This window comes from Coregonus clupeaformis, unplaced genomic scaffold (assembly GCF_020615455.1).
Source record: "Coregonus clupeaformis isolate EN_2021a unplaced genomic scaffold, ASM2061545v1 scaf0471, whole genome shotgun sequence".
NCBI classification, from domain to species: domain Eukaryota; kingdom Metazoa; phylum Chordata; class Actinopteri; order Salmoniformes; family Salmonidae; genus Coregonus; species Coregonus clupeaformis.
In genome coordinates, this window is record NW_025533926.1 from 81,911 (window position 1) to 106,310 (window position 24,400).

At 45.4% G+C, this 24,400-nt stretch overlaps 1 protein-coding gene across 1 annotated transcript; it reads left to right on the plus strand.

The window, feature by feature from the left end:
• The first annotated feature begins 13,537 nt into the window (after positions 1–13,537).
• Positions 13,538–23,895, plus strand: trim25l (tripartite motif containing 25, like). The gene is made up of 13 exons (XM_045215559.1): positions 13,538–14,337; positions 15,031–15,126; positions 15,272–15,505; positions 15,859–16,018; positions 16,541–16,576; positions 17,236–17,286; positions 17,378–17,425; positions 17,544–17,591; positions 17,679–17,717; positions 21,106–21,564; positions 21,979–22,086; positions 22,765–22,830; positions 23,128–23,895. The coding sequence occupies exons 1-13, from the start codon at positions 13,675–13,677 to the stop codon at positions 23,700–23,702; spliced, it is 2,583 nt and encodes an 860-aa protein (XP_045071494.1). The 5' UTR covers positions 13,538–13,674; the 3' UTR covers positions 23,703–23,895.
• The last annotated feature ends 505 nt before the right edge of the window (positions 23,896–24,400 follow it).

Genomic DNA, 24,400 nt, shown 5'->3' on the forward strand with positions numbered 1-24,400 from the left:
TACAGTATCAGATCATGTATATCACAAAAACCCACAGACTTCACATTTGATCTGAGGAGTATAGACGGCAAAGTCAACCGTTCCCAAAGGATACTGTAGCTGAGTATGCTGACCAAGACACCTTCCAGCTCTAACAATCTACTTTATGATAATAATAATAATAATATGCCATTTAGCAGACGCTTTTATCCAAAGCGACTTACAGTCAGTCATGTGTGCATACATTTTTGCGAATGGGTGGTCCCGGGGATCGAACCCACTACCCTGGCGTTACAAGCGCCGTGCTCTACCAATTGAGCTACAGAGGACCGCATGATGTTGATAGTGCAGAACTCACTGACACTATGGCACGTTTGTTATACTCCTGCTTACCCACTTGTTCCTACTGTCTGATTTGACACACTGCATCAGATCAGCCTCATGGTCCGGTGCTCCCGCACTGTGGAATAACAGAGAGGGAAAGAGAGCGAGGGGCTGGTATTGCTTTCAACTGAGCAGCCCAAGGACTCCTGGGATACGTCCCAAATGGCATCCTATACCCTATATAGTACAATGAGCCCTGGTCAAAAGGAGTGCACTATGTAGGGAATAGGGTGCCAAATGTGACGTGGCCATGGCCTCTTAAGGGGTTTCTAATCCTGTAAGTACCTGCACCGGCACCCAAAAATGACAATGGCAGATACTGGATCACTCAGTACCACCTCCACTGGATCATAATACTGGATCACTCAGCACCGCTTCCACTGGATCACAATACTGGATCACAATACTGGATCACTCTCGGCACCGCTTCTATTGGATCACAATACTGGATCACAATACTGGATCACTCTCAGCACCGCTTCCATTGGATCACAATACTGGATCACTCAGCACCGCTTCCACTTGATCACAATACTGGATCACAATACTGGATCAAAATACTGGATCATGTTTTGGTAATCATCTGCAGAAGAAGATGGTAACACCGGCCATGAAAAGAGATACCCTGTGTGTGTGTGTTGCTGGGTCATTCATTGTTGTAAATGTTACTGTGAGTGTGGAGAGTATTAATGTGATGGTATTAGAGTAATGCTGATTAACCCATCTCTTCCAGTCACATTCAAGTTGTTCATGAGTTACAGATCTGAGCCAAATCTAAGCTGATGGTGCGATATCTTCAACTAAATGATACTGAGCCTTGAAGTGTACTGGAAAGGTTCTCAAACTATTCATTCTCCATTCGATGAATGCAAAGTGTCATGTTTTCTAAAACAGCAAATCTCAAGAGTTAATTTGTTCATAGATGTTGTTCCATGCTAGAGTCAATGAAACCTAAAGTTAGTATGGTTTGTATAATGTATATTGTATAGCTTTTCTGTGTTTTTAAAGGCTTCTAGTTGTAAAAATTCATATGTTTTGGAAATATCAAGACAGAGATGGAGGTTTGTACCTGTCAGTAACCAAGGTTTGAGTTCTTCTCCATCCTGGATTTGATGTGAGTGCCAGTCTGTTTGTGCTGTCATGCCAACCCCTCGTCACTCATTGTCGCTTGGCTTGACAATGACTAATGGAGTTGGCAAGAGCACAAACAGATCTGGGACCAGCCTAGATGTTATGTAGCATAATATGCAGCCCTGTAATGTAGTAATGACAGATCTGGGACCAGCCTAGATGTTATGTAGCATAATGTGCAGCCCTGTAATGTAGTAATGACAGATCTGGGACCAGCCTAGATGTTATGTAGCATAATGTTCAGCCCTGTAATGTACAGTCATGCTCAAAAGTTTTGAGAAGGACACAAGTATTGGTCTTCACAAAGTTCGCTGCTTCAGTGTTATGAGATATTTTTGTCAGATGTTACTATGGTATACTGAAGTATAATTACAATTACATTAAGTTTATGCAAAGAGTCAATATTTGCAGTGTTGACCCTTCTTTTTCAAGACCTCTGCAATCTGCCCTGGCATGCTGTCAATTCACTTCTGGGTCACATCCTGACTGATGGCAGCCCATTCTTGCATAATCAATACTTGGAGTTTGTCAGAATTTGTGGGTTTTTGTTTGTCCACCTGCCTCTTGAGGATCGACCACAAGTTCTCAATGGGATTAAGGTCTGGGGAGTTTCCTGGCCATGGACCCAACATTTTGATGTTTTGTTCCCCGAGCCACTTAGTTATCACTTTTGCCTTATGGCAAGGTGCTCCATCATGCTGGAAAAGGCATTGTTCGTCACCAAACTGTTCTTGGATGGTTGGGAGAAGTTGCTCTTGGAGGAGGTGTTGGTACCATTCTTTATTCATGGCTGTGTTCTTAGGCAAAATTGTGAGTGAGCCCACTCCCTTGGCTGAGAAGCAACCCCACACATGAATGGTCTCAGGATGCTTTACTGTTGACATGACACAGGACTGATGGTAGCGCTCACCTTGTCTTCTCCGAACAAGGTGTTTTCCGGATGCCCCAAACAATCGGAAAGGGGATTCATCAGAGAAAATGACTTTACTCCAAAAGTATTTGCCTCACTGCATGCAGATGCACTCACACCTGCCTGCTGCCATTCCTGAGAAAGCTCTGCACTGGTGGTGCCCCAATCAACTTTAGGAGACGGTCCTGGCACTTGCTGGACTTTCTTGGGCGCCCTGAAGCCTTCTTCACAACAATTTAACCTCTCTCCTTGAAGTTCTTGATGATCCGATAAATGGTTGATTTAGGTGCAATCTTACTAGCAGCAATATCCTTGCCTGTGAAGCCCTTTTTGTGCAAAGCAATGATGACGGCACGTTTTTCCTTGCAGGTAACCATGGTTGACAGAGGAAGAACAATGATTTCAAGCACCACCCTCCTTTTAAAGCTTCCAGTCTGTTATTCTAACTCAATCAGCATGACAGAGTGATCTCCAGCCTTGTCCTCGTCAACACTCTCACCTGTGTTAACGAGAGAATCACTGACATGATGGCAGCTGGTCCTTTTGTGGCAGGGCTGAAATGCAGTGGAAATGTTTTTTTGGGATTAAGTGGATTTTCGTGGCAAAGAGGGACTTTGCAATTAATTGCAATTCATCAGATCACTCTTCATGACATTCTGGAGTATATGCAAATTGCCATCATCAAAACTGAGGCAGCAGACTTTGTGAAAATTAGTATTTGTGTCATTCTCAAAACTTTTGACCACGACTGTAGTAATGTAGCCACACATAGGTTTAGCTTCCATGGTATCTGTTACCCTCAAATTTCAAGATACAACCCTCTTCATTTATTTCAATGAGTTTCATTGTGTGTGTGTGTGTGTGTGTGTGTGTGTGTGTGTGTGTGTGTGTTCAAATGAAAAAACTAAATATTACTGTACATTAATTGTTGTGGACACTCACAGGACACCCTCACTTCGTTGTGTCATCGTGATTGAACATGCTGCTGTTGCATGTTCGAAAAACACCAATCGGAGGGCTCTGCACCCTAACCAGGTGGTACTGTCAGCTAGGTATTGTAGTCCTGCTCACAAGCTATTTCTCTTTTCCAGAGTTACAAACATGACTGTTGGATTTGTGAATTGAGACTTTTTAATCACTGCCTTTTAGACACTGTGAATTTTTTGGTACTCTATATTTTTGTATATTGTACATTGTAAAAAATGAATAAAAATGAACTTTGGTGCCAAACATCTGTCAACTGACCCCTTCTACATTCACTACATCACATCAATAGGAAGCTTGGTTGATTACTAGGAAGCTTGGTTGATTACTCCATTGTAAAGACACTACCATTCAGTTAGCCTCACTACATCAATAGGAAGCTTGGTTGATTACTCCATTGTAAAGACACTACCATTCAGTTAGCCTCACTACATCAATAGGAAGCTTGGTTGATTACTAGGAAGCTTGGTTGATTACTCCATTGTAAAGACACTACCATTCAGTTAGCCTCACTACATCACTAGGAAGCTTGGTTGATTACTCCATTGTAAAGACACTACCATTCAGTTAGCCTCACTACATCACTAGGAAGCTTGGTTGATTACTAGGAAGCTTGGTTGATTACTCCATTGTAAAGACACTACCATTCAGTTAGCCTCACTACATCACTAGGAAGCTTGGTTGATTACTCCATTGTAAAGACACTACCATTCAGTTAGCCTCACTACATCACTAGGAAGCTTGGTTGATTACTCCATTGTAAAGACACTACCATTCAGTTAGCCTCTTGCTCTTTGCCTACAGTCACCACGTATCCATACTGTATTTGTGCTGAGGCCAACTTCGGTCTTCTTACATACATGTATGGTGCATGGCAACAATAAGAGCAGAGTTGGCCAACACATACAGTATGGATACAATCAAATGTATTTTAGAAAGCCCTTACATCAGCAGTTGTCACAAAGTGCTTTACAGATACCCAGCCTAAAACCCCCAAAGAGCAAGCAATGCAGAGGGAGAAGCACGGTAGCTTGGAAAAACATCCTAGAAAGGCAAGAACCTAGGAAGAAACCTAGAGAGGAACCAGTCTCTGAGGGGAGGCCAGTCCTCTTCTGGCTGTGCCGGGTAGAGAGGAACCAGTCTCTGAGGGGTGGCCAGTCCTCTTCTGGCTGTACCGGGTAGAGAGGAACCAATCTCAGAGGGGTGGCCAGTCCTCTTCTGGCTGTACCGGGTAGAGAGGAACCAGTCTCTGAGGGGTGGCCAGTCCTCTTCTGGCTGTACCGGGTAGAGATTTAAGAGTATGTATGGCCATTAAGGCCAGAAAACAAAGCTATACTTCCCGTACATCATACACACACTGTCTCCAAACTGACTGTTTCATCACGAGTACTGTATAAGTCCCAGCTTGCCCACTTTGCCTGTATCGCTTACAAGTGTCTCACTGAATGGCATCAGATTGTTATTACTACTGAGACACACACCATTGACCCTCCATTCCAAAACCTGTCAGAGAGAATCCAGATCCACACTGACTTGTGATGCTACGGTACTCCCTCCCCCCCAAAACATCCTAGCGTGAGATCACGGTTGATTTGTAACCCTTAGGTTACGCCCGAGATAAATTGTGTGAAACCTGTCACCTGCAATCAACCGATTCATGCACAACCTGGCGCTCTCTCTCTCTCTCTCTCTCTCTCTCTCTCTCTCTCTCTCTCTCTCTCTCTCTCTCTCTCTCTCTCTCGAAGAAGAAGAAGAAGAAGAAGAAGAAGAAGAAGAAGAAGAAGAAGAAGAAGAAGAAGAAGAAGAAGAAGAAGAAGAAGAAGAAGAAGAAGAAGAAGAAGAAGAAGAAGAAGAAGAAGAAGAAGAAGAAGAAGAAGAAGAAGAAGAAGAAGAAGAAGAAGAAGAAGCTACAATGGCTGCATTTACACAGGCAGCCAATTCTGATCATGAGAATCATACCTCAGCCCCTAGTCATACCTTAGCCCCTAGAGTCATACCTCAGCCCCTAGAGTCATACCTCAGCCCCTAGTCATACCTTAGCCCCTAGAGTCATACCTCAGCCCCTAGAGTCATACCTCAGCCCCTAGAGTCATACCTCAGCCTCTAGAGTATTACCTCAGCCCCTAGAGTCGTACCTCAGCCCCTAGTCATACCTTAGCCCCTAGAGTCATACCTCAGCCCCTAGAGTCATACCTCAGCCCCTAGAGTAGTACATCAGCCCCTAGAGTCGTACCTCAGCCCCTAGAGTCGTACCTCAGCCCCTAGAGTCGTACCTCAGCCCCTAGAGTCATACCTCAGGCCCTAGTCATACCTCAGCCCCTAGAGTCATACCTCAGCCCCTAGAGTCATACCTCAGCCCCTAGTCGTACCTCAGCCCCTAGAGTCATACCTCAGCCCCTAGAGTCATACCTCAGCCCCTAGAGTCGTACCTCAGCCCCTAGAGTCATACCTCAGCCCCTAGAGTAGTACCTCAGCCCCTAGAGTCATACCTCAGGCCCTAGAGTCATACCTCAGCCCCTAGAGTCATACCTCAGCCCCTAGAGTCATACCTCAGCCCCTAGAGTAGTACCTCAGCCCCTAGAGTCGTACCTCAGCCCCTAGAGTCGTACCTCAGCCCCTAGAGTCATACCTCAGGCCCTAGAGTCATACCTCAGCCCCTAGAGTCATACCTCAGCCCCTAGAGTCGTACCTCAGCCCCTAGAGTCGTACCTCAGCCCCTAGAGTAGTACATCAGCAGTTAGCACCATCTAGTGTATATGTCGCCCTGCATTTAGTAAATACCCTCATTTATAATATAAAAATTATATAAATTATAATAATAATAATAATAAATTATAATATGCCATTTAGCAGACGCTTTTATCCAAAGCGACTTACAGTCGTGCGTGCATACATTTTTGTGTATGGGTGGTCCCGGGGATCGAACCCACTACCTTGGCGTTACAAGCGCCGTGCTCTACCAGCTGAGCTACAGAGGACCACGACGTACATTCAACACAGACGTACAATAAGTGTTTTATTTTTTATTACTCAACTGATAATGTGTTGTATTGTTAGATGTATCCCCTGGATGCCTCTTAGAAAAACAATTCAAACACATTTACATACAAAGTCATACAGTGAGGGAAAAAAGTATTTGATCCCCTGCTGATTTTGTACGTTTGCCCAATGACAAAGAAATGATCAGTCTATAATTTTAATGGTAGGTTTATTTGAACAGTGAGAGACAGAATAACAACAAAAAAATCCAGAAAAACGCATGTCAAAAATGTTATAAATTGACTTGCATTTTAATGAGGGAAATAAGTATTGGACCCCCTCTCAATCAGAAAGAATTCTGGCTCCCAGGTGTCTTTTATACAGGTAACGAGCTGGATTAGGAGAACACTCTTAAAGGGAGTGCTCCTAATCTCAGCTTGTTACCTGTATAAAAGACACCTCTCCACAGAAGCAATCAATCAATCAGATTCCAAACTCTCCACCATGGCCAAGACCAAAGAGCTCTCCAAGGATGTCAGGGACAAGATTGTAGACTTACACAAGGCTGGAATGGGCTACAAGACCATCGCCAAGCAGCTTGGTGAGAAGGTGACAACAGTTGGTGCGATTATTCGCAAATGGAAGAAACACAAAAGAACTGTCAATCTCCCTCGGCCTGGGGCTCCATGCAAGATCTCACCTTGTGGAGTTGCAATGATCATGAGAACGGTGAGGAATCAGCCCAGAACTACACGGGAGGATCTTGTCAATGATCTCAAGGCAGCTGGGACCATAGTCACCAAGAAAACAATTGGTAACACACTACGCCGTGAAGGACTGAAATCCTGCAGCGCCCGCAAGATCCCCCTGCTCATGAAAGCACATATACATGCCCGTCTGAAGTTTGACAATGAACATCTGAATGATTCAGAGGAGAACTGGGTGAAAGTGTTGTGGTCAGATGAGACCAAAATGGAGCTCTTTGGCATCAGCTCAACTCGCCGTGTTTGGAGGAGGAGGAATGCTGCCTATGACCCCAAGAACACCATCCCCACTGTCAAACATGGAGGTGGAAACATTATGTTTTGGGGGTGTTTTTCTGCTAAGGGGACAGGACAACTTCACCGCATCAAAGGGACGATGGATGGGGCCATGTACCGTCAAATCTTGGGTGAGAACCTCCTTCCCTCAGCCAGGGCATTGAAAATGGGTAATAGATGGGTATTCCAGCATGACAATGACCCAAAACACACGGCCAAGGCAACAAAGGAGTGGCTCAAGAAGAAGCACATTAAGGTCCTGGAGTGGCCTAGCCAGTGTCCAGACCTTAATCCCATAGAAAATCTGTGGCGGGAGCTGAAGGTTTGAGTTGCCAAACGTCAGGCTCGAAACCTTAATGACTTGGAGAAGATCTGCAAAGAGGAGTGGGACAAAATCCCTCCTGAGATGTGTGCAAACCTGGTGGCCAACTACAAGAAACGTCTGACCTCTGTGATTGCCAACAAGGGTTTTGCCACCAAGTACTAAGTCATGTTTTGCAGAGGGGTCAAATACTTATTTCCCTCATTAAAATGCAAATCAATTTATAACATTTTTGACATGCGTTTTTCTGGATTTTTTTGTTGTTATTCTGTCTCTCACTGTTCAAATAAACCTACCATTAAAATTATAGACTGATCATTTCGTTGTCAGTGGGCAAATGTACAAAATCAGCAGGGGATCAAATACTTTTTTCCCTCACTGTAACTTACCAGGCCAACATCAGTCTGTCAGATACTTACAGTCTCGGCAGCCAAAGTGACAGTGACAGTGTCATTTCATAAGGCTGGTGACTCAATATTATGATTGATGGTGTTTGTATTAAGTCCTGATGGATTGTGATAGTATTTTAATAGTCTGGGACTGTGTATTGGCTTTCCCATTAAATAGAAGGAAGCCATCCATTTCCCAACAGATGTTGTGGATTAGGGGGTGGGTGAAGGACGTCCTGTGGGGGTGTGTGTGTGTGTGTGTGTGTGTGTGTGTGTGTGTGTGTGTGTGTGTGTCTACAGAGATCAGTCAGACAATGTATCAATGATAATCCACATGTTCACTATGTTTATACAACCGAAAACTACATCGTAAATCCTGTTATTTACCCTCATCATTCTCTAGGACGTTAACTACACAGTATTACTGTGTCACTTGTTTCCACTCTTGAGTCTATGATTTATTATAATGGTGAGTCACACAGGCGGTCTCCCCCTCCAAGGAGACCTCACTCTGATGGGAGGAACAAACCTCCTTGTTCTTTATGCCAAGGAGTCTCTGATGGGAGGAACAAACTTGGTTCTTTATGCCAAGGAGACTTTGATGGGAGGAACAAACCTCCTGGTTCTTTATGCCAAGGAGTCTCTGATGGGAGGAACAAACCATCTGGTTCTTTATGCCAAGGAGTCTCTGATGGGAGGAACAAACCTCCTGGTTCTTTATGCCAAGGAGTCTCTGATGGGAGGAACAAACCTCCTGGTTCTTTATGCCAAGGAGTCTCTGATGGGAGGAACAAACCATCTGGTTCTTTATGCCAAGGAGCCTATAGGTACTATGGCAGGCATATGGAGTAAAAAATACTTTGAATACTATTACCATGGCTGATATATGCGTAGGTCCAATCATTTAGAAATGTAGATTAGGTACCTTGATCTAGGAATAGCCATGTCATCATTCTAGGACCGGGAGGAAGCCATGGATGCATCTCAAATGTCATCCTGTTCCCTATGTAGTGGACCATATGGCTCTGGTCAAAAGTAGTGCACTAAATAGGGAATAAAATGCCATTTGGGCCACAGACCATGCTAATAATGTGAAGATAAATGTAAATACCCAGGTAATTACGGATGCTGTTAGTGCCATTCCGCAGCACATAAGGTTATCTAAATGAATTGATGCAGGATGCAACACAGGTGCAGTGTCCTCAAATGAATCATAGACTCAGCAAGAACATTAGGTCCTCAGATAAAGACAAAGTTAGCTCTAATCAGCTAGGCTGCTTCCCAAATGGCACCCTTTTCCATTCACAGTGCACTACTTTTGATCAGAGCCCTGTGGATCTTGGTCAAAAGTAGTGCACTAAACAGGAAATAGGGTGCCATTTGGGACATAAACCTAGTCACTTCAGCATGTGATTGAGAATATAAACTCAGTCATCCCCTTCACGCCGGCTGGTGCATAGGGCAGCATATATAAAGACCTGGAAAAATGATGAGTTGAAATACCGATATGCAGAGGTGTATGGCTATCAGCATTGGCAACAGGTTGTGTTTGGTCAATTATCCAACCCATCTCCCCTTCATTTCCATTCACATTAAAACAAATAGTGAAGTGATGAGAGAGAGAGAGAGAGAGAGAGAGAGAGAGAGAGAGAGAGAGAGAGAGAGAGAGAGAGAGAGAGAGAGAGAGAGAGAGAGAGAGAGAGAGAGAGAGAGAGAGAGAGAGAGAGAGAGAGAGAGAGAACTGCTACACCCAGACAACAGATATCATGAATCTATTAAATGTGGTCTGCTATAGGTGGGAATGCTTGTATGTGTGTGTAAACCTTTCATAAGATGGTAGAAGTCATAGAACGGATTGCAGAGGAGGGAGGGAGAGATGGAGGATGGAATGGGTCTGGCGTGGTGACAACGTGATAAAACATGCTGAAACCTCTGTTAATCTGCCACTCAAAACAGGCCTCAGGAATTCACCCCCCCCACCCAACAAACACACACACACAGTCAGTCAGTCATTTCTTCATATTGTTTATCCTCTACAGCTTACATTTCTACAGTCTGTTCATTTCCTCTAACAACAATAACTTTAAACCCCCTCAATCTCTTATGAATAAATATGAGGGATTTCATTTTCTGAATCACTTACCCAGAACAGTACAAATGTCCATCAGCGTTTTTTATTTTGTCGACCACAACAAGAAACTTTAATGTTGTGGTCCTTGGAAATCCAGAAGATTGATGATCCTACCTATAGTATCTGTGTCTCTATAGTCTCTCTAGCTAGTTTGAGATTTTCAGGAAAGATTGCAGCCTTAACCTAAACAGTACAGGATTAAACCAGGTGACATTCAGCCAAAGACAATGATGAGGGAGGGACAGGTTACAGGGAACACAACCTATGACATCATACAGAACAAACTGCTTCCTGCTTCTTATGTTGCCCTACATTCTGCTGCATGATATGTTGGAACTCATTGTGTCATTAGGCTCTGGACACATACACACGTACACACACACACACACATGGGCATACACACACACACACACACACACAGGCCATTTCTGTCAGAAAGAGGAGTGTTAGGGATGAGTTTTTCAGTCTGTCTCTGTGTCTGTAGCTTTGCCAACCCACCAGGCCCAGAACAAAGAGACCACTGAGGAGGCCAGACACAGAGGGCATTGTGGGTCCAGCAGTCACAGTCAGTCCGCCCTGTCATTGCCGTCGCCCAGTGACACTGACAGACAGGGACCTGACAGGTGCTGCCCCAAGATGGAACCCAAACCCTGTCTGTCTGTCTGTCTGTCTGTCTGTCTGTCTGTCTGTCTGTCACTCACAATAAAACCTATCGGACATGATCATTGCTTCCCGTGAAATATGATTCAACAAAATAAGATAGTTCCATAGCCAATCAAACATCAGTTAGAAAACCCCTCCTGTTTCTACTGAGACCTGTGTTGTGTTCAACAGGGCACACCGTAGGAAACATTTTGCAACTAAAATCTGCGTCCTTATTGGACAAGTTCAGGTAGCCCCTGCTTGTTACACCATTTCAAAACGTTTCCTCCCTTTCTGAACACAGCCCCTGTTTATCTCTGTTAGTAACACAGTGTAGAATGATCAGCAGGAACGCAAGATATCCAGAGAGTAGTGGCCAGTCTGATTAGATTAGACTAATTCATGGATACTGTATCTCCTCTCCGCATCTCCCAATAAAGGAACCACTCTCCTCCCTCCTACCCTTCTCTGTGACCTTCACAAGATGTCCGCTCTTATCTCCAGTCTCACTGAAACAACGTATACAAAGTGAATTTTCCATTTTGATTGAATTCAAGGGTCTCCGTGATTAGCATTCTAAGGCTGGTGAAGGGATCTGAGGTCGTAACGTTCTAATTCAACAGTATTAAATTACTATTACAATAATCTCAGTGAAGTGGGACCTCTGCTGGGCAAAATGGTAAACTACGCTTAAAATGCAACAGCCAAGAGTTTGCGTAGTACATTTACATCATTTAGCAGACGCTCTTATCCAGAGCGATTTACAGTAGTGAGTGCATACATTTTAATACTTTTTTCATACTGGTCCCCTGTGGGAATCGAACCCACAACCCTGGCGCTGTAAGCCATGCTCTACCAACTGAGCTACACGGGACTACATAGGCCTTCACCCCTCTCTCAGACTGTGGTACTGAAAGGAAACCCAGAAGGAAATAGCCGACACGTGAGGTGATGTTTCAAGACTATAGAGCCTTCTAGACACTGGCAGGTACTAGGTAGGGGGTGAAGATACTGTGTTGATGATCAAGCCATTTCAGCACTCTGTGATCAGCAGCCAATACTAAAACACAGAGAATCCTGTCTAGATTAGCCCACCCTCTTCTGAGAAGTGAGCAGCCAATACTAAAACACAGAGAATCCTGTCTAGATTAGCCCACCCTCTTCTGAGAAGTGAGCAGCCAATACTAAAACACAGAGAATCCTGTCTAGATTAGCCCACCCTCTTCTGAGAAGTGAGCAGCCAATACTAAAACACAGAGAATCCTGTCTAGATTAGCCCACCCTCTGCTGAGCAGTGAGCAGCCAATACTAAAACACAGAGAATCCTGTCTAGATTAGCCCACCCTCTTCTGAGAAGTGAGCAGCCAATACTAAAACACAGAGAATCCTGTCTAGATTAGCCCACCCTCTTCTGAGAAGTGAGCAGCCAATACTAAAACACAGAGAATCCTGTCTACATTAGCCCACACTCTGCTGAGCAGAGAGCAGCCAATACTAAAACACAGAGAATCCTGTCTAGATTAGCCCACCCTCTGCTGAGCAGTGAGCAGCCAATACTAAAACACAGAGAATCCTGTCTAGATTAGCCCACACTGCTGAGCAGAGAGCAGCCAATACTAAAACACAGAGAATCCTGTCTAGATTAGCCCACCCGCTGCTGAGCAGTGAGCAGCCAATACTAAAACACAGAGAATCCTGTCTAGATTAGCCCACCCGCTGCTGAGCAGTGAGCACAATCCCTCTTTATTCCAACTCTCTAACAGTACACAGACATGGGTCATTCCTGCACCCTGTAACTCAACACTTTAACAAGGCAATTACAGCTAGTCTCACACAGACAGAGACCTGAGCACCTATCAGCATCTGTCCTTTCACAGGTATGCTAATAACCCAAACCTACAACGCCCAGCTAAGATGCTAATGAACTGAATTAGGCCTGGCATTAAGAGAATGAAACTGCATACCTTACAGTGGAGGTAGAAGCTATAACAATGGATGGATATTATGGAGCAAGACAGCAATAGAAGGGAAGGTTGATTGGTCAAAAGTACATGATACATACAGACAGTGAGGATGGTAGGCCTCTACCAGTGTAGGTCGCTGAGGGGAGGATGGCTCATAACAATGTCTGGAATGGAGTAAAGGGAATGGAATCAAACACAAGGAAACCATGTGTTTGGTGTATTTGAAACCGTTCCACTGATTCCGCTCCAGCCATTACCACGAGCCTGTCGTCCCCTATTAAGGTGCCACCAGCCTCCTGTGGCCTCCACTGTTTAAAGACAGGCTTGGTCAGATCACCACTTCCACCTAGCGGCTGTTTTCGCACACTGTGTTGTTTTTTAGAGAAAGAGATGGAGGGAGAGAAAGAGAGAAAGAGAGAGAGAAAGTTAACCTAGAGTGGAATGGTCTAGGTATAATCAGCTGATACGGAAGGAAGGAAGCATGTGACTTTCTTTTTTGTTATGTTACTGTATCATGCTGGTCACCTTCTATTCTAGCTATGTGACATCACAAGGAAACTCATCCCCTTCCTGTTTTTCTCCCTAAACCAGCTTTGTGACTCTAGCCCCGCCCTTCTACCTGTCTTCCTTTTATCCTGACAACACCATTGTTCCATCTCATATGAGATCACCACATCTCTGACTGCCACCCTGGACAGTCTCATACCTGCCTCTTATACCTCACATCTCTGTGTGCCTCTGCTCTGTAGCTACATATCTCTCTTTCTCTGTCTCTCTTTGTAATAGTCTACAGTCACCTCTACTACCTGCGGTCTCACTATGAGTGGTAATCTATGGACGGAGGAGCAGTTCAACTGTCCTGTGTGCCTGGACCTCCCCAATGAGCCAGTCACCATCCCGTGTGGCCACAGCTACTGCATGGGCTGCATCAAGGACTACTGGAGCAAGGACGACCCTCGCTCCCCCGGAGTCTACAGCTGCCCCCAGTGCCGCCAGATCTTCTGTCCCAAGCCCTCCTTATCCAGGAACACCATGCTGGCAGAGGCCGTGGAGCAGCTCCGCAAGGGGGCCCTCACCACCTCCGCCAGGGAGTCCATCCGGAGCGCCCACCGTGCCAACACCATGGGTAGAGCCAAGGGAGGTCCCTGTGGTGGTGCTGCCAGCCAGCTGCCAGCCATGGCCGTGCCCTGTGACACGTGCCACGGCGCTGGCGACCAGCGGGCTGCGGTGAAGTCTTGCCTGGTGTGTATGGCGTCCTACTGCGAGGCCCACCTGAAACCGCATCAGACGAAAGCGGCGTTGAAAAAGCATGAGCTGATCGCACCCACGGCCAAGCTGGCGCAGAAGATCTGTACCGAGCACAAGTACCTGCAGGAGTTCTACTGTCGCCAGTGCCAGATGTTTGTGTGCTGGCTGTGCACCAGTAACCAGCACAAGGACCATGAGACCACCTCCACCAAGGCAGAGCGCATGGAGAGACAGGTAAGCCCTCAGACACCACCATACCACATATCCTCCCACCAATGTGATCAACTGCCTGGCACAATACTGTGTTATCCTGCTGAACCAAAGGCTAGGCATTAGCTCTGGGAGCTAATGCAAGTCTTCAGGTCTCAGGCAAGGTTACTCATGACACTTCCTTTACAACAAAACAACACCCAATCAGGTCCTGTGTGGCTCTGTGAGTAGAGCATGGCACTGCATGCAAAGCCAAAGTTTGATTCCCGCTGGGGCCACCCATATGGTATTCACACAAGACTGTAAGTCACTTTGGATGAAAGCGTTTACTAAATGGCATATATTATTATTATTAGTATTATTATATTAATCAGACACAACACCATGTACAGACTCACAAAGGAAAAACATCTAAAAAATACAGTCTAATCAAAACATCCATACAGGTTGCTGGGCTGACTATGTCCCATCACAGCTGATCTGTCCACACCTAGAAACTGCCTTTCATTCAGCCTTTTCTGTGGTGAAGTGTGTGTGTGTGTGTGTGTGTGTGTGTGTGTGTGTGTGTGTGTGTGTGTCTGTGTGTGCACTGTAAGGTGGTGCCATATCTTAGGTGATTATGTAGTTGTCTTTGTGGGCCAGTGAGCATTCCAGACTGCATTCCAGTCCATTCAGGAGTCAGTTTAAGTGACTGTGACTGTGTATTGTATTTTGCAGAAAGAGCTGGCTGAGGTGCAGACAGAGAATCATCAGAGACTGAAAGAAAGAGAAGGAGAGCTGAAAGAGATGAAGAAGATGCTGGAGGCAACGAAGGTAAGGGCTTAGGACACACACACACACCACAACACACCAGTGTGTGTGTGTGTGTGCGTGTGTGTGTGTGCGTTTGTGTTCCTCAATGAGTACCTTTCTATGCACCTCCATACCAGTGTGTGTATACCTGCGTTTGTGTCCCCAGCGCTCAGCAGACAGGGTACATGGTGACACAGAGATGGTGCTGTCGGAGCTCCAGCGCTCGGTGGAGAGGCTCCAGGAGCTGGTGGAGGGTGTGATGAACCAGGCTGGGCAGGAGAAAGTAAGCGAGGCCCAGGACGTGGTGGACAAGCTGGAGGCCGAGATCTCTGAGCTGAAGAGGAGAGACAAGGACATGAAGGAGGTGTTCCGCTGTGAAGACAACATCCACTTCCTAGAGGTAGGACGCTTTTCTGTTTCTGTGACCCTTTTATGAATTTTTGATCCAATTTGGCTGCATGCAGCTGGTTGATGGCCGTATTGGAAATGGCTGGGATGGGCCAATAGTTAATAAACAGCCCTAGTCATGCTTCTATCACAAAAGGGATCATTTCTTAAATGACTCCTCTCCTCTCCTCTCCTCTCCTCTCCTCTCCTCTCCTCTCCTCTCCTCTCCTCTCCTCTCCTCTCCTCTCCTCTCCTCTCCTCTCCTCTCCTCTCCTCTTTCTGTCTTCCTTTCTCCATCTCTGCCCTCTTCCACCCCCATCCTCCTCTCCTCCTCCTCCTCGTGTGCCCCCCCCACCCTCCCTCCAGACCTGTGAGTCTCTGTGCAGCCCGTTTGAGTGTAATGATCTGCCGTGTGTGGTGGCCAATCCAGAGGCTACGTTTGAGCCTGTACGTGAAGCCATCCTGAACCTACGGGAGAGGGTGGAGGACATGTGCAACGTGGAACTGGGCAAGATCACCAAGACAGGTGTGTCAGAGTGGAGGACATGCATGCTATACACACACGCATACACACACACACTATACACACACACACACACATACTATACAAACACACACTATACACACGCACTATACACACACTATCACACACACACACACACACACACACACATACTATACAAACACACACTACACACACACACTATACACACACTATACACACACGCACACACATACTATACACACACACACACACACACACACACACTATACACACACACACACACACACACACACACATACTATACAAACACACACTATACACACACACACACATACTATACACACATAACACACAAACTATACACACACACACACACACACACACAGAAAAGGCACTACTAGCAGAGATCACCATTACCTCGTTCACTATAAACATCGTTATAAAGACAGAGTACTTTTTCCGCACTATGTTATAGACTGATATCAGCGGACCAGTACAATGTCAATGTGTTAATAAAATGTTATTTCTCATCCTTCTCTTCAGTGAATGATACAACACTGTTCACCTTAGGAGACAAAGGCAAGTTCTAGTCCAGAGGATGTCTCTAGCTCTGGTCCAGGGTGTTACGTGTGGCCTGTTGAAGAAGTTGAACTTCCTCTTCTTGAAGAAGGCTCAGCATAAGCAAGCCTGCTCGTAATGCCCTCGACCAGAGCAAGAAGCCATCGATTACCAATAAACATTTAAATCGGCGATTGACAGACTGTACTTACTCACTGCACTGTTTTTCCCCATCATAGCCAAAAAAAATGGCGGACAGAAGACGGGAGGGTTTATGAGTTGTGAGTAGTTTTCTCCGTTCTTTATGGGTAGCATGACTTGGTCTTTCATAATTCAGTGAGATTGTGAATTAATCTGAATTGGATATTTCAGTGAACAGCAAATAATGTGTCGAAAGGCAATATTTCATTTCCGCAGTGGAGATGCTTTATACTCAGTGTCTGTTCCTTTTACTGCTGGTCTATGACTTGTGTAGTTGAGTGCTTGGTCGTCATCATTCATTGTGCAGTTTGGATATGAAATACATAACCTGGAATAATTATGTATTTTTCCTGATGAAGGCCACTGATGAAGGCCAAAACGTCAAGCTTTTAATAATTGTTTAAATAGAACAATATGTTTTTAGCGGTGAGCGAGCGTTGCGAATTTTCCTTTTCAATGACTATTCCATTATTCCACAGTGTTTTCTGGTCTGGGATCCAAAACAACAACAACAAACAGCCGTCCTGCAGGTATGTACTCTAGCCACTGTTTCCTGTATCGGTTGTAACATGTGGTTTGTGATAGGTCATTGAATGACACATAATGATGTGTGTGTTTCAGCTCCCACACCGACTGTCTCCGTGGCGGTTCGAGGTCCTAACTCACGTGGTAGGTTGATGTCATGTGGCTAGTTTCATCCCAAATCTCACTATGAGGATCAGGATCAAACATTACATCATGACATATTGTCTTCTAACTATTCTAGCTTAAATCATGTCTCCTGTAGGTGTAGGCCTGCTCTCTCAGGATGTTAGGAGTAGAGATGAACCACGAGGTGAGACGTCTGTGGGTGTGTTTGCGTGTGTGTGTGTGTTTGCATGCGTGCAAGGGGTTTAAACTCTCTTCTACCTCTTTCCTTTAGCTGACAGAGACCGGCCGAGGAGAGAGGAGAGAGAACCAGGTAGCACACACACACACAGAGAAAAGCCCAGATTTTCTTTGTGAACTGTCATCACATAACTGGTTCCACAGGTTGGCCTGCCTCACAAGGGGAACATTTCCTTATCATCTGTGTATGGTCCTCCTTCCTGTCTCCTCCATCAGTACTGTGTCAAATCATGAACCTCTTAAGAATAACTGCAGATATCAATTCCATGAATGTATCACCTGACCACCTCCCTAGGTGGGCTTGACCAATACTACAAATTCAGTCATCATTAGAGTGTATGAAACCTATTCAACCGCCTCTCTTTTCCACTCATTCTCTATGCAATCATAAAGGCGTCCGCATACATACAGTGAGGGAAAAAAAGTATTTGATCCCCTGCTGATTTTCAATATACACTATACACATCAATATACACTATACACTTCAATATACACTATACACATCAATATACACTACACACATCAATATACACTACACACATCAATATACACTACACACATATACAGTGAGGGAAAAAAGTATTTGATCGCCTGCTGATTTTGTACGTTTGCCCACTGACAAAGACATGATCAGTCTATTATTGTAATGGTAGGTTTATTTGAACAGTGAGAGACAGAATAACAACAAAAAAATCCAGAAAAACGCATGTCAAAAATGTTATCAATTGATTTGCATTTTAATGAGGGAAATAAGTATTTGACCCCTCTGCAAAACATGACTTAGTACTTGGTGGCAAAACCCGTTTGGCAATCACAGAGGTCAGACGTTTCTTGTAGTTGGCCACCAGGTTTGCACACATCTCAGGAAGGATTTTGTCCCACTCCTCTTTGCAGATCTTCTCCAAGTCATTAAGGTTTCGAGGCTGACGTTTGGCAACTCGAACCTTCAGCTCCCTCCACAGATTTTCTATGGGATTAAGGTCTGGAGACTGGCTAGGCCACTCCAGGACCTTAATGTCCTGCTTCTTGAGCCACTCCTTTGTTGCCCTGGCCGTGTGTTTTGGGTGATTGTCAATCTGGAATTCCCATCCACAACCCATTTTCAATGCCCTGGCTGAGGGAAGGTTCTCACCCAAGATTTGACGGTACATGGCCCCGTCCATCGTCCCTTTGATGCAGTGAAGTTGTCCTGTCCCCTTAGCAGAAAAACACCCCCAAAGCATAATGTTTCCACCTCCATGTTTGACGGTGGGGATGGTGTTCTTGGGGTCATAGGCAGCATTCCTCCTCCTCCAAACACGGCGAGTTGAGTTGATGCCAAAGAGCTCGATTTTGGTCTCATCTGACCACAACACTTTCACCCAGTTCTCCTCTGAATCATTCAGATGTTCATTGGCAAACTTCAGACGGGCCTGTATATATGCTTTCTTGAGCAGGGGGGACCTTGCGGGCGCTGCAGGATTTCAGTCCTTCACAGCGTAGTGTGTTACCAATTGTTTTCTTGGTGACTATGGTCCCAGCTGCCTTGAGATCATTGACAAGATCCTCCCGTGTAGTTCTGGGCTGATTCCTCACCGTTCTCATGATCATTGCAACTCCACGAGGTGAGATCTTGCATGGAGCCCCAGGCCGAGGGAGATTGACAGTTCTTTTGTGTTTCTTCCATTTGCGAATAATCGCACCAACTGTTGTCACCTTCTCACCAAGCTGCTTGGCGATGGTCTTGTAGCCCATTCCAGCCTTGTGTAGGTCTACAATCTTGTCCCTGACATCCTTGGAGAGCTCTTTGGTCTTGGCCATGGTGGAGAGTTTGGAATCTGATTGATTGATTGCTTCTGTGGACAGGTGTCTTTTATACAGGTAACAAACTGAGATTAGGAGCACTCCCTTTAAGAGTGTGCTCCTAATCTCAGCTCGTTACCTGTATAAAAGACACCTGGGAGCCAGAAATCTTTCTGATTGAGAGGGGGTCAATTACTTATTTCCCTCATTAAAATGCAAATCAATTTATAACATTTTTGACATGCGTTTTTCTGGATTTTTTTGTTGTTATTCTGTCTCTCACTGTTCAAATAAACCTACCATTAAAATTATAGACTGATCATTTCTGGGCAGTGGGCAAACGTACAAAATCAGCAGGGGATCAAATACTTTTTTCCCTCACTGTAGGTTCGGTTTGCTCCTAGCAAAACTTGTCTAGGCGAAGTGAACGTCTGTGCTCACATACTCCCTAAAGACCTTCGCTTGAAAAATGAGGAAAAAGCGGCAATATTACTATTGTTTGTCCCTCTTGAAGCACCGTAGCAACCACATACCCAGTAATACTTCCTCAAAATAGTCTGAATTAATCTAAGATAAATCAAGAAATCTGTAATTAATGTGCAAATTTTTGCCAATGAGGTCTTAGTTGCACAATTTCACATCTAACTAAGATGTTTGGTGCAGTATTTCACAAGTGAAAAAATGTGCATGAAAACTAGTCGTCTCTCGTTGAACGACAAACACTTAATTGAAGAATCCCGCCCATAGTTCCCAATCTTACTAAGAGAAGTCCTGTTGACCAATCTCCGATAAAGGGGCGTAGACTTCGGCTACCGAACTTCAACTTGCATCTAGAAAAAATGTAGTGTATGCAAACAGCCAAGGAAACCCCTGCCGAACACCAAAATGAACCAAAACGTCACAAAAATGTGTCGTAAACTGTTTAGACTGGGAAGCATACTGTATGTGTCGCAGTCTAAACAGTTTGTGCATATATTATGACTACATTTTGTGACGTTTTGGTTCATTTTGGTCTTCAGCAGTTTTTTGGGGCTGTTCGTGCACACCAAAAAATGTATTGAGGCAAGTCGATGTTCGGTAGCTGAAGTCCACGCCCCTTCGTCAGTAATATAATATAATATAATATGCCATTTAGCAGACGCTTTTATCCAAAGCGACTTACAGTCATGCGTGCATACATTTTTGTGTATGGGTGGTCCCGGGGATCGAACCCACTACCTTGGCGTTACAAGCGCCGTGCTCTACCAGCTGAGCTACAGAGGACTACCAGTGATTGGTCAACAGTATTACTGGACTAGGTACTGCTCCTAGTAGGAGTGGGAGCTATGGACGGGATTGTTTGTTGGCTAGTTTTAATGCAAATTTTTTCACTTGAGAAATACTGCACCAAACATTTTAGTTAGATGTAAAATTGCACGACTAGGACCTCCTCGGCAAAAACGTCAACATTTATTACAGATTTCTTGATTTATCTTTATTATTCTATTTTGAGGAAGTGTTACTGGATATGTTGTTGCTACGGTGGCTCAAGCGGGACAAAACAGTAATATTGAAGTTCTTCAAGCAAAGGTCGTTTCAACAGACCGAGTTCTGCTAGAAGCAAACCGAACCAATGTATGCGGACGCCTTTAGACTCACCAAGCCATGCTCACCCAGTAATACCTCTCGTCTCTCCACAGCCAGAGAGGCAGCCCCCAGACCAAGCGGCAGATCTAATCCCACTCCGAGCCGGAGACAACCAGCCAGAAATAGCCCTACCCAAAGTCGAAGAGAGACGCGCAGACGCAGCCCCAGCCCCAGCCCCACTCCAAGTCGTAGAGAGCCAGCCAGAACCAGCCCTACTCCAAGTCGTAGAGAGCCAGCCAGAACCAGCCCTACTCCAAGTCGTAGAGAGCCAGCCAGAACCAGCCCTACTCCCAGCCGGAGAGAGCCAGCCAGAACCAGCCCTACTCCCAGCCGGAGAGAGACACCCAGACCAGAACCCACCCCCAGCCCTACCCCCCGTGCTGTTACCCAAGCCACCCCAGCCTCAGGAGCTTTCAGCCGGATGGGCTCCATAGCAAGTCTCTTCCGCTCCCATCGACGTGCCACACCGGCAGCAGGACCAGTCAACAACAACACTGGTGGAGTTAACCCATGTGAGTCCCTACCAGAGAGAATGATAGAGGCCTCTAGTGGCCAAAAGGCTGTATTAGCATGGGCAGCACCATTGAGGGCTTCCACCATTTTAACGTAGTCAACTGGGTGGGACTTCCAACTTCACTGGAGTCATGTACAACCGGGTCATCAGGACGGATCAGCCAATCGTGAAAATGGAGATTGCCTCAATGGCGCTGCCTATGCTGTCACAGACTCTTAAATGGCACAGATACAAAGATGAGTCCTCTATCTATCTCTATGGTCCCGACCCTCAACCCTTTAACCCCATCAGAGGTCATACACCCTGGTCTTACTAGCCTTTCACAAGTGTAGACACTGTATAATGTACCCTTGACCTTTAACCCCATCAGAGGTCATACACCCTGGTCTTACTAGCCTTTCTGTTTCGACAGGGGAGATGGGTGCTCTGACTGAATCCCAACCAGAAGTGAATACCAGCCTCTTCCTGGATCCGCCGACCCCTGACCCCATCATGAATCAGATGCCAGCTTTCCCTGCATGTGAGTCATCATTCATTCCTTTTCGTCATCCTCCAATTCTTCATCTGAGGAAAACATATTGCCCTATACTTACGGTTACCCTTGTTGTGATCAGTGGTGTAAAGTACTTAAGTAAAAATACTTTAAAGTACTACTTTAGTAGTTTTTTGGGGTAGCTGTACATTACTTTACTATTTCTATGTTTGACAACTTTTACTAAAGAAAATAATGTACTTTTTACTCCATATATTTTCCCTGACACCCAAAAGTACTCGTTACATTTTGAATGCTTAGCAGGACAGGAAAATGGTCCAATTCACACACTTATCAAGAGAACACATGGTCATCCCTACTGCCTCTGATCTGACGGACTCACTAAAAACATTTGCATCTTTTGTAAATTATGTCTGAGTGTTGGAGTGGGCCCCTGGCTATCTGTAAATGTTTAAAACAAGAAATGGTACTGTCTGCTTGGCTTAATATAAGGAATTTGAAATGATTTATACTTTCAGTTTTGATACTTAAGTATATTTAGAACTAAATACTTTTAGAATACAAGTTGTATTTTACTGGGTGACTTTCACTTTTACTTGTATAACTTTCTATTAAGGTATCTACTGTATACTTTTACTCAAGCTGGGTACTTTTTCCACCACTGGTTGTGATCCTCTCCCCTCATGCTGCCTCTGTCTCCTGTAGTGAGGGAGATAGACATCTCCAGCATCCAGGCCCCAGAGCCCAGGAGCAGAGAGGAGTTCCTGCAGTGTGAGTATAGAACAGCTTAACATATATACAGATGCAGGCTGTTCCAGTTAGCTCCCTACCCTGTCTCCTTGGCCCTCACCCTTCCATGTTTGCAGATCTGAAGGGTCTGGGTAGGTATAAGCAGTGTAGCGTCCACCATTTTGATTCCAACTTTCAGATCTGGAAACTTCAGAAAGTTGGGGCCAAAGGGAAGGAAGAGGCTCATTATACAGCAAAAACAGCTGACTACCAAATCTGCAAAGACCTTATCCCCATACCATAACTATTCATCCATCCCTCCACTCTCCCTTCCCCCAGATGCCTGTACCCTGACCCTAGACATGAGGACAGCCCACCGGCGTCTGAGCCTGTCGGAGGGTAACACCAAGGCCACCCTACAGGGGGCAGGGCAGCCCTACCCAGACTGCCCCCAACGCTTCGACGGCTGGACCCAGGTGCTGTGCCAGGCCCCCCTGTCCGCCCAGCGCTGTTACTGGGAGGTGGATTGGCGGGGGAAGGGGTCATCCATGGGCGTAGCTTATGGAGCCCTGAGCAGGAAGGGGGCGGATGCCAGGGTGGGGCTTGGCTACAACGCCCAATCATGGAGCCTGGAGCTGTCGGATACGTGTTGCACGGCAATGCATGCCAATGAGAAGAGGGATATCCCGGTGACGTACTCGCCGCGTCTGGGGTTGTTCCTGGACCTCACCGCAGGCACCCTGGCGTTCTATAGCGTGGCAGAGAGCATGGCGCACCTGCACACGTTCCGTGCTAACTTTACACAGCCGCTGTACGCGGCCTTCGGAGTGGGTAGTGGAGTTGGTGTTGGGTTGGACTTTGGTCTGGGTCAGTTCAGCCAGACATCCGACAGCATCAAGATCTGCCCCATGTGATGAGACCGACAACCTCTGTATAGATCCCCATCTGTTATCGCCGCTTTATAGGAAATCATTTAACTTTAATTGTTTGTTTCCTAAACATTTACAAAATAGCCCAAGTGCTGCACTTCTGACAAATAGTGTGTATGTGTGTGTGTGTGTGCGTGCGTGCGTGCGTGCGTGCGTGCGTGCGTGCGTGTACACTAGTCCATTAGTTATGACAAATATAAAACAGACAACCAAATCCTTTTTTCATTTCCTTTATTAAAACAAAAGCACCAAAATGATAATCTTGGGTGTTTTATGAAGCGTCGAGGAGAGGCGCGAGGTCTAAAACTAATGATGAACCCTTCCAACTACACAGAGCCCATAAGAACCTCCACCATCACCCATCAGCTAGATTCAATAGAGCCAACAGTATGAGACATAGAACTATATTCAATAGAATGAACAGTATGAGACAGAACTATATTCAATAGAATGAACAGTGTCTTCACCCCTCCCACATAGCAGAAACCCTGGTATAAAACTGATGCTCTTTCCTCGTCGTTACATAGGTAATAGGTATTACAAACAAACACAAGCCAACACAAAGCATTTCACTGTATTTAAAAATGACAGGAGTTTTGGTTTGCACTGATATACAGTTATAAAAACATGACAGCTTGGATTCCCTTTTCAATGGTTCATCACACAATGGAGTCACAAAAAAA

What these genes read in the sequence shown, in the direction of transcription:
- trim25l (XM_045215559.1), top strand. Translation starts at nt 13,675, where the DNA reads ATGAGTGGTAATCTATGGACGGAGGAGCAGTTCAACTGTCCTGTGTGC. An exon ending in CAGAGCGCATGGAGAGACAG is followed by an intron (nt 14,338 to 15,030) that starts GTAAGCCCTCAG and finishes TGTATTTTGCAG; the next exon opens with AAAGAGCTGGCTGAGGTGCA. An exon ending in GAGTAGAGATGAACCACGAG is followed by an intron (nt 17,592 to 17,678) that starts GTGAGACGTCTG and finishes TCTTTCCTTTAG; the next exon opens with CTGACAGAGACCGGCCGAGG.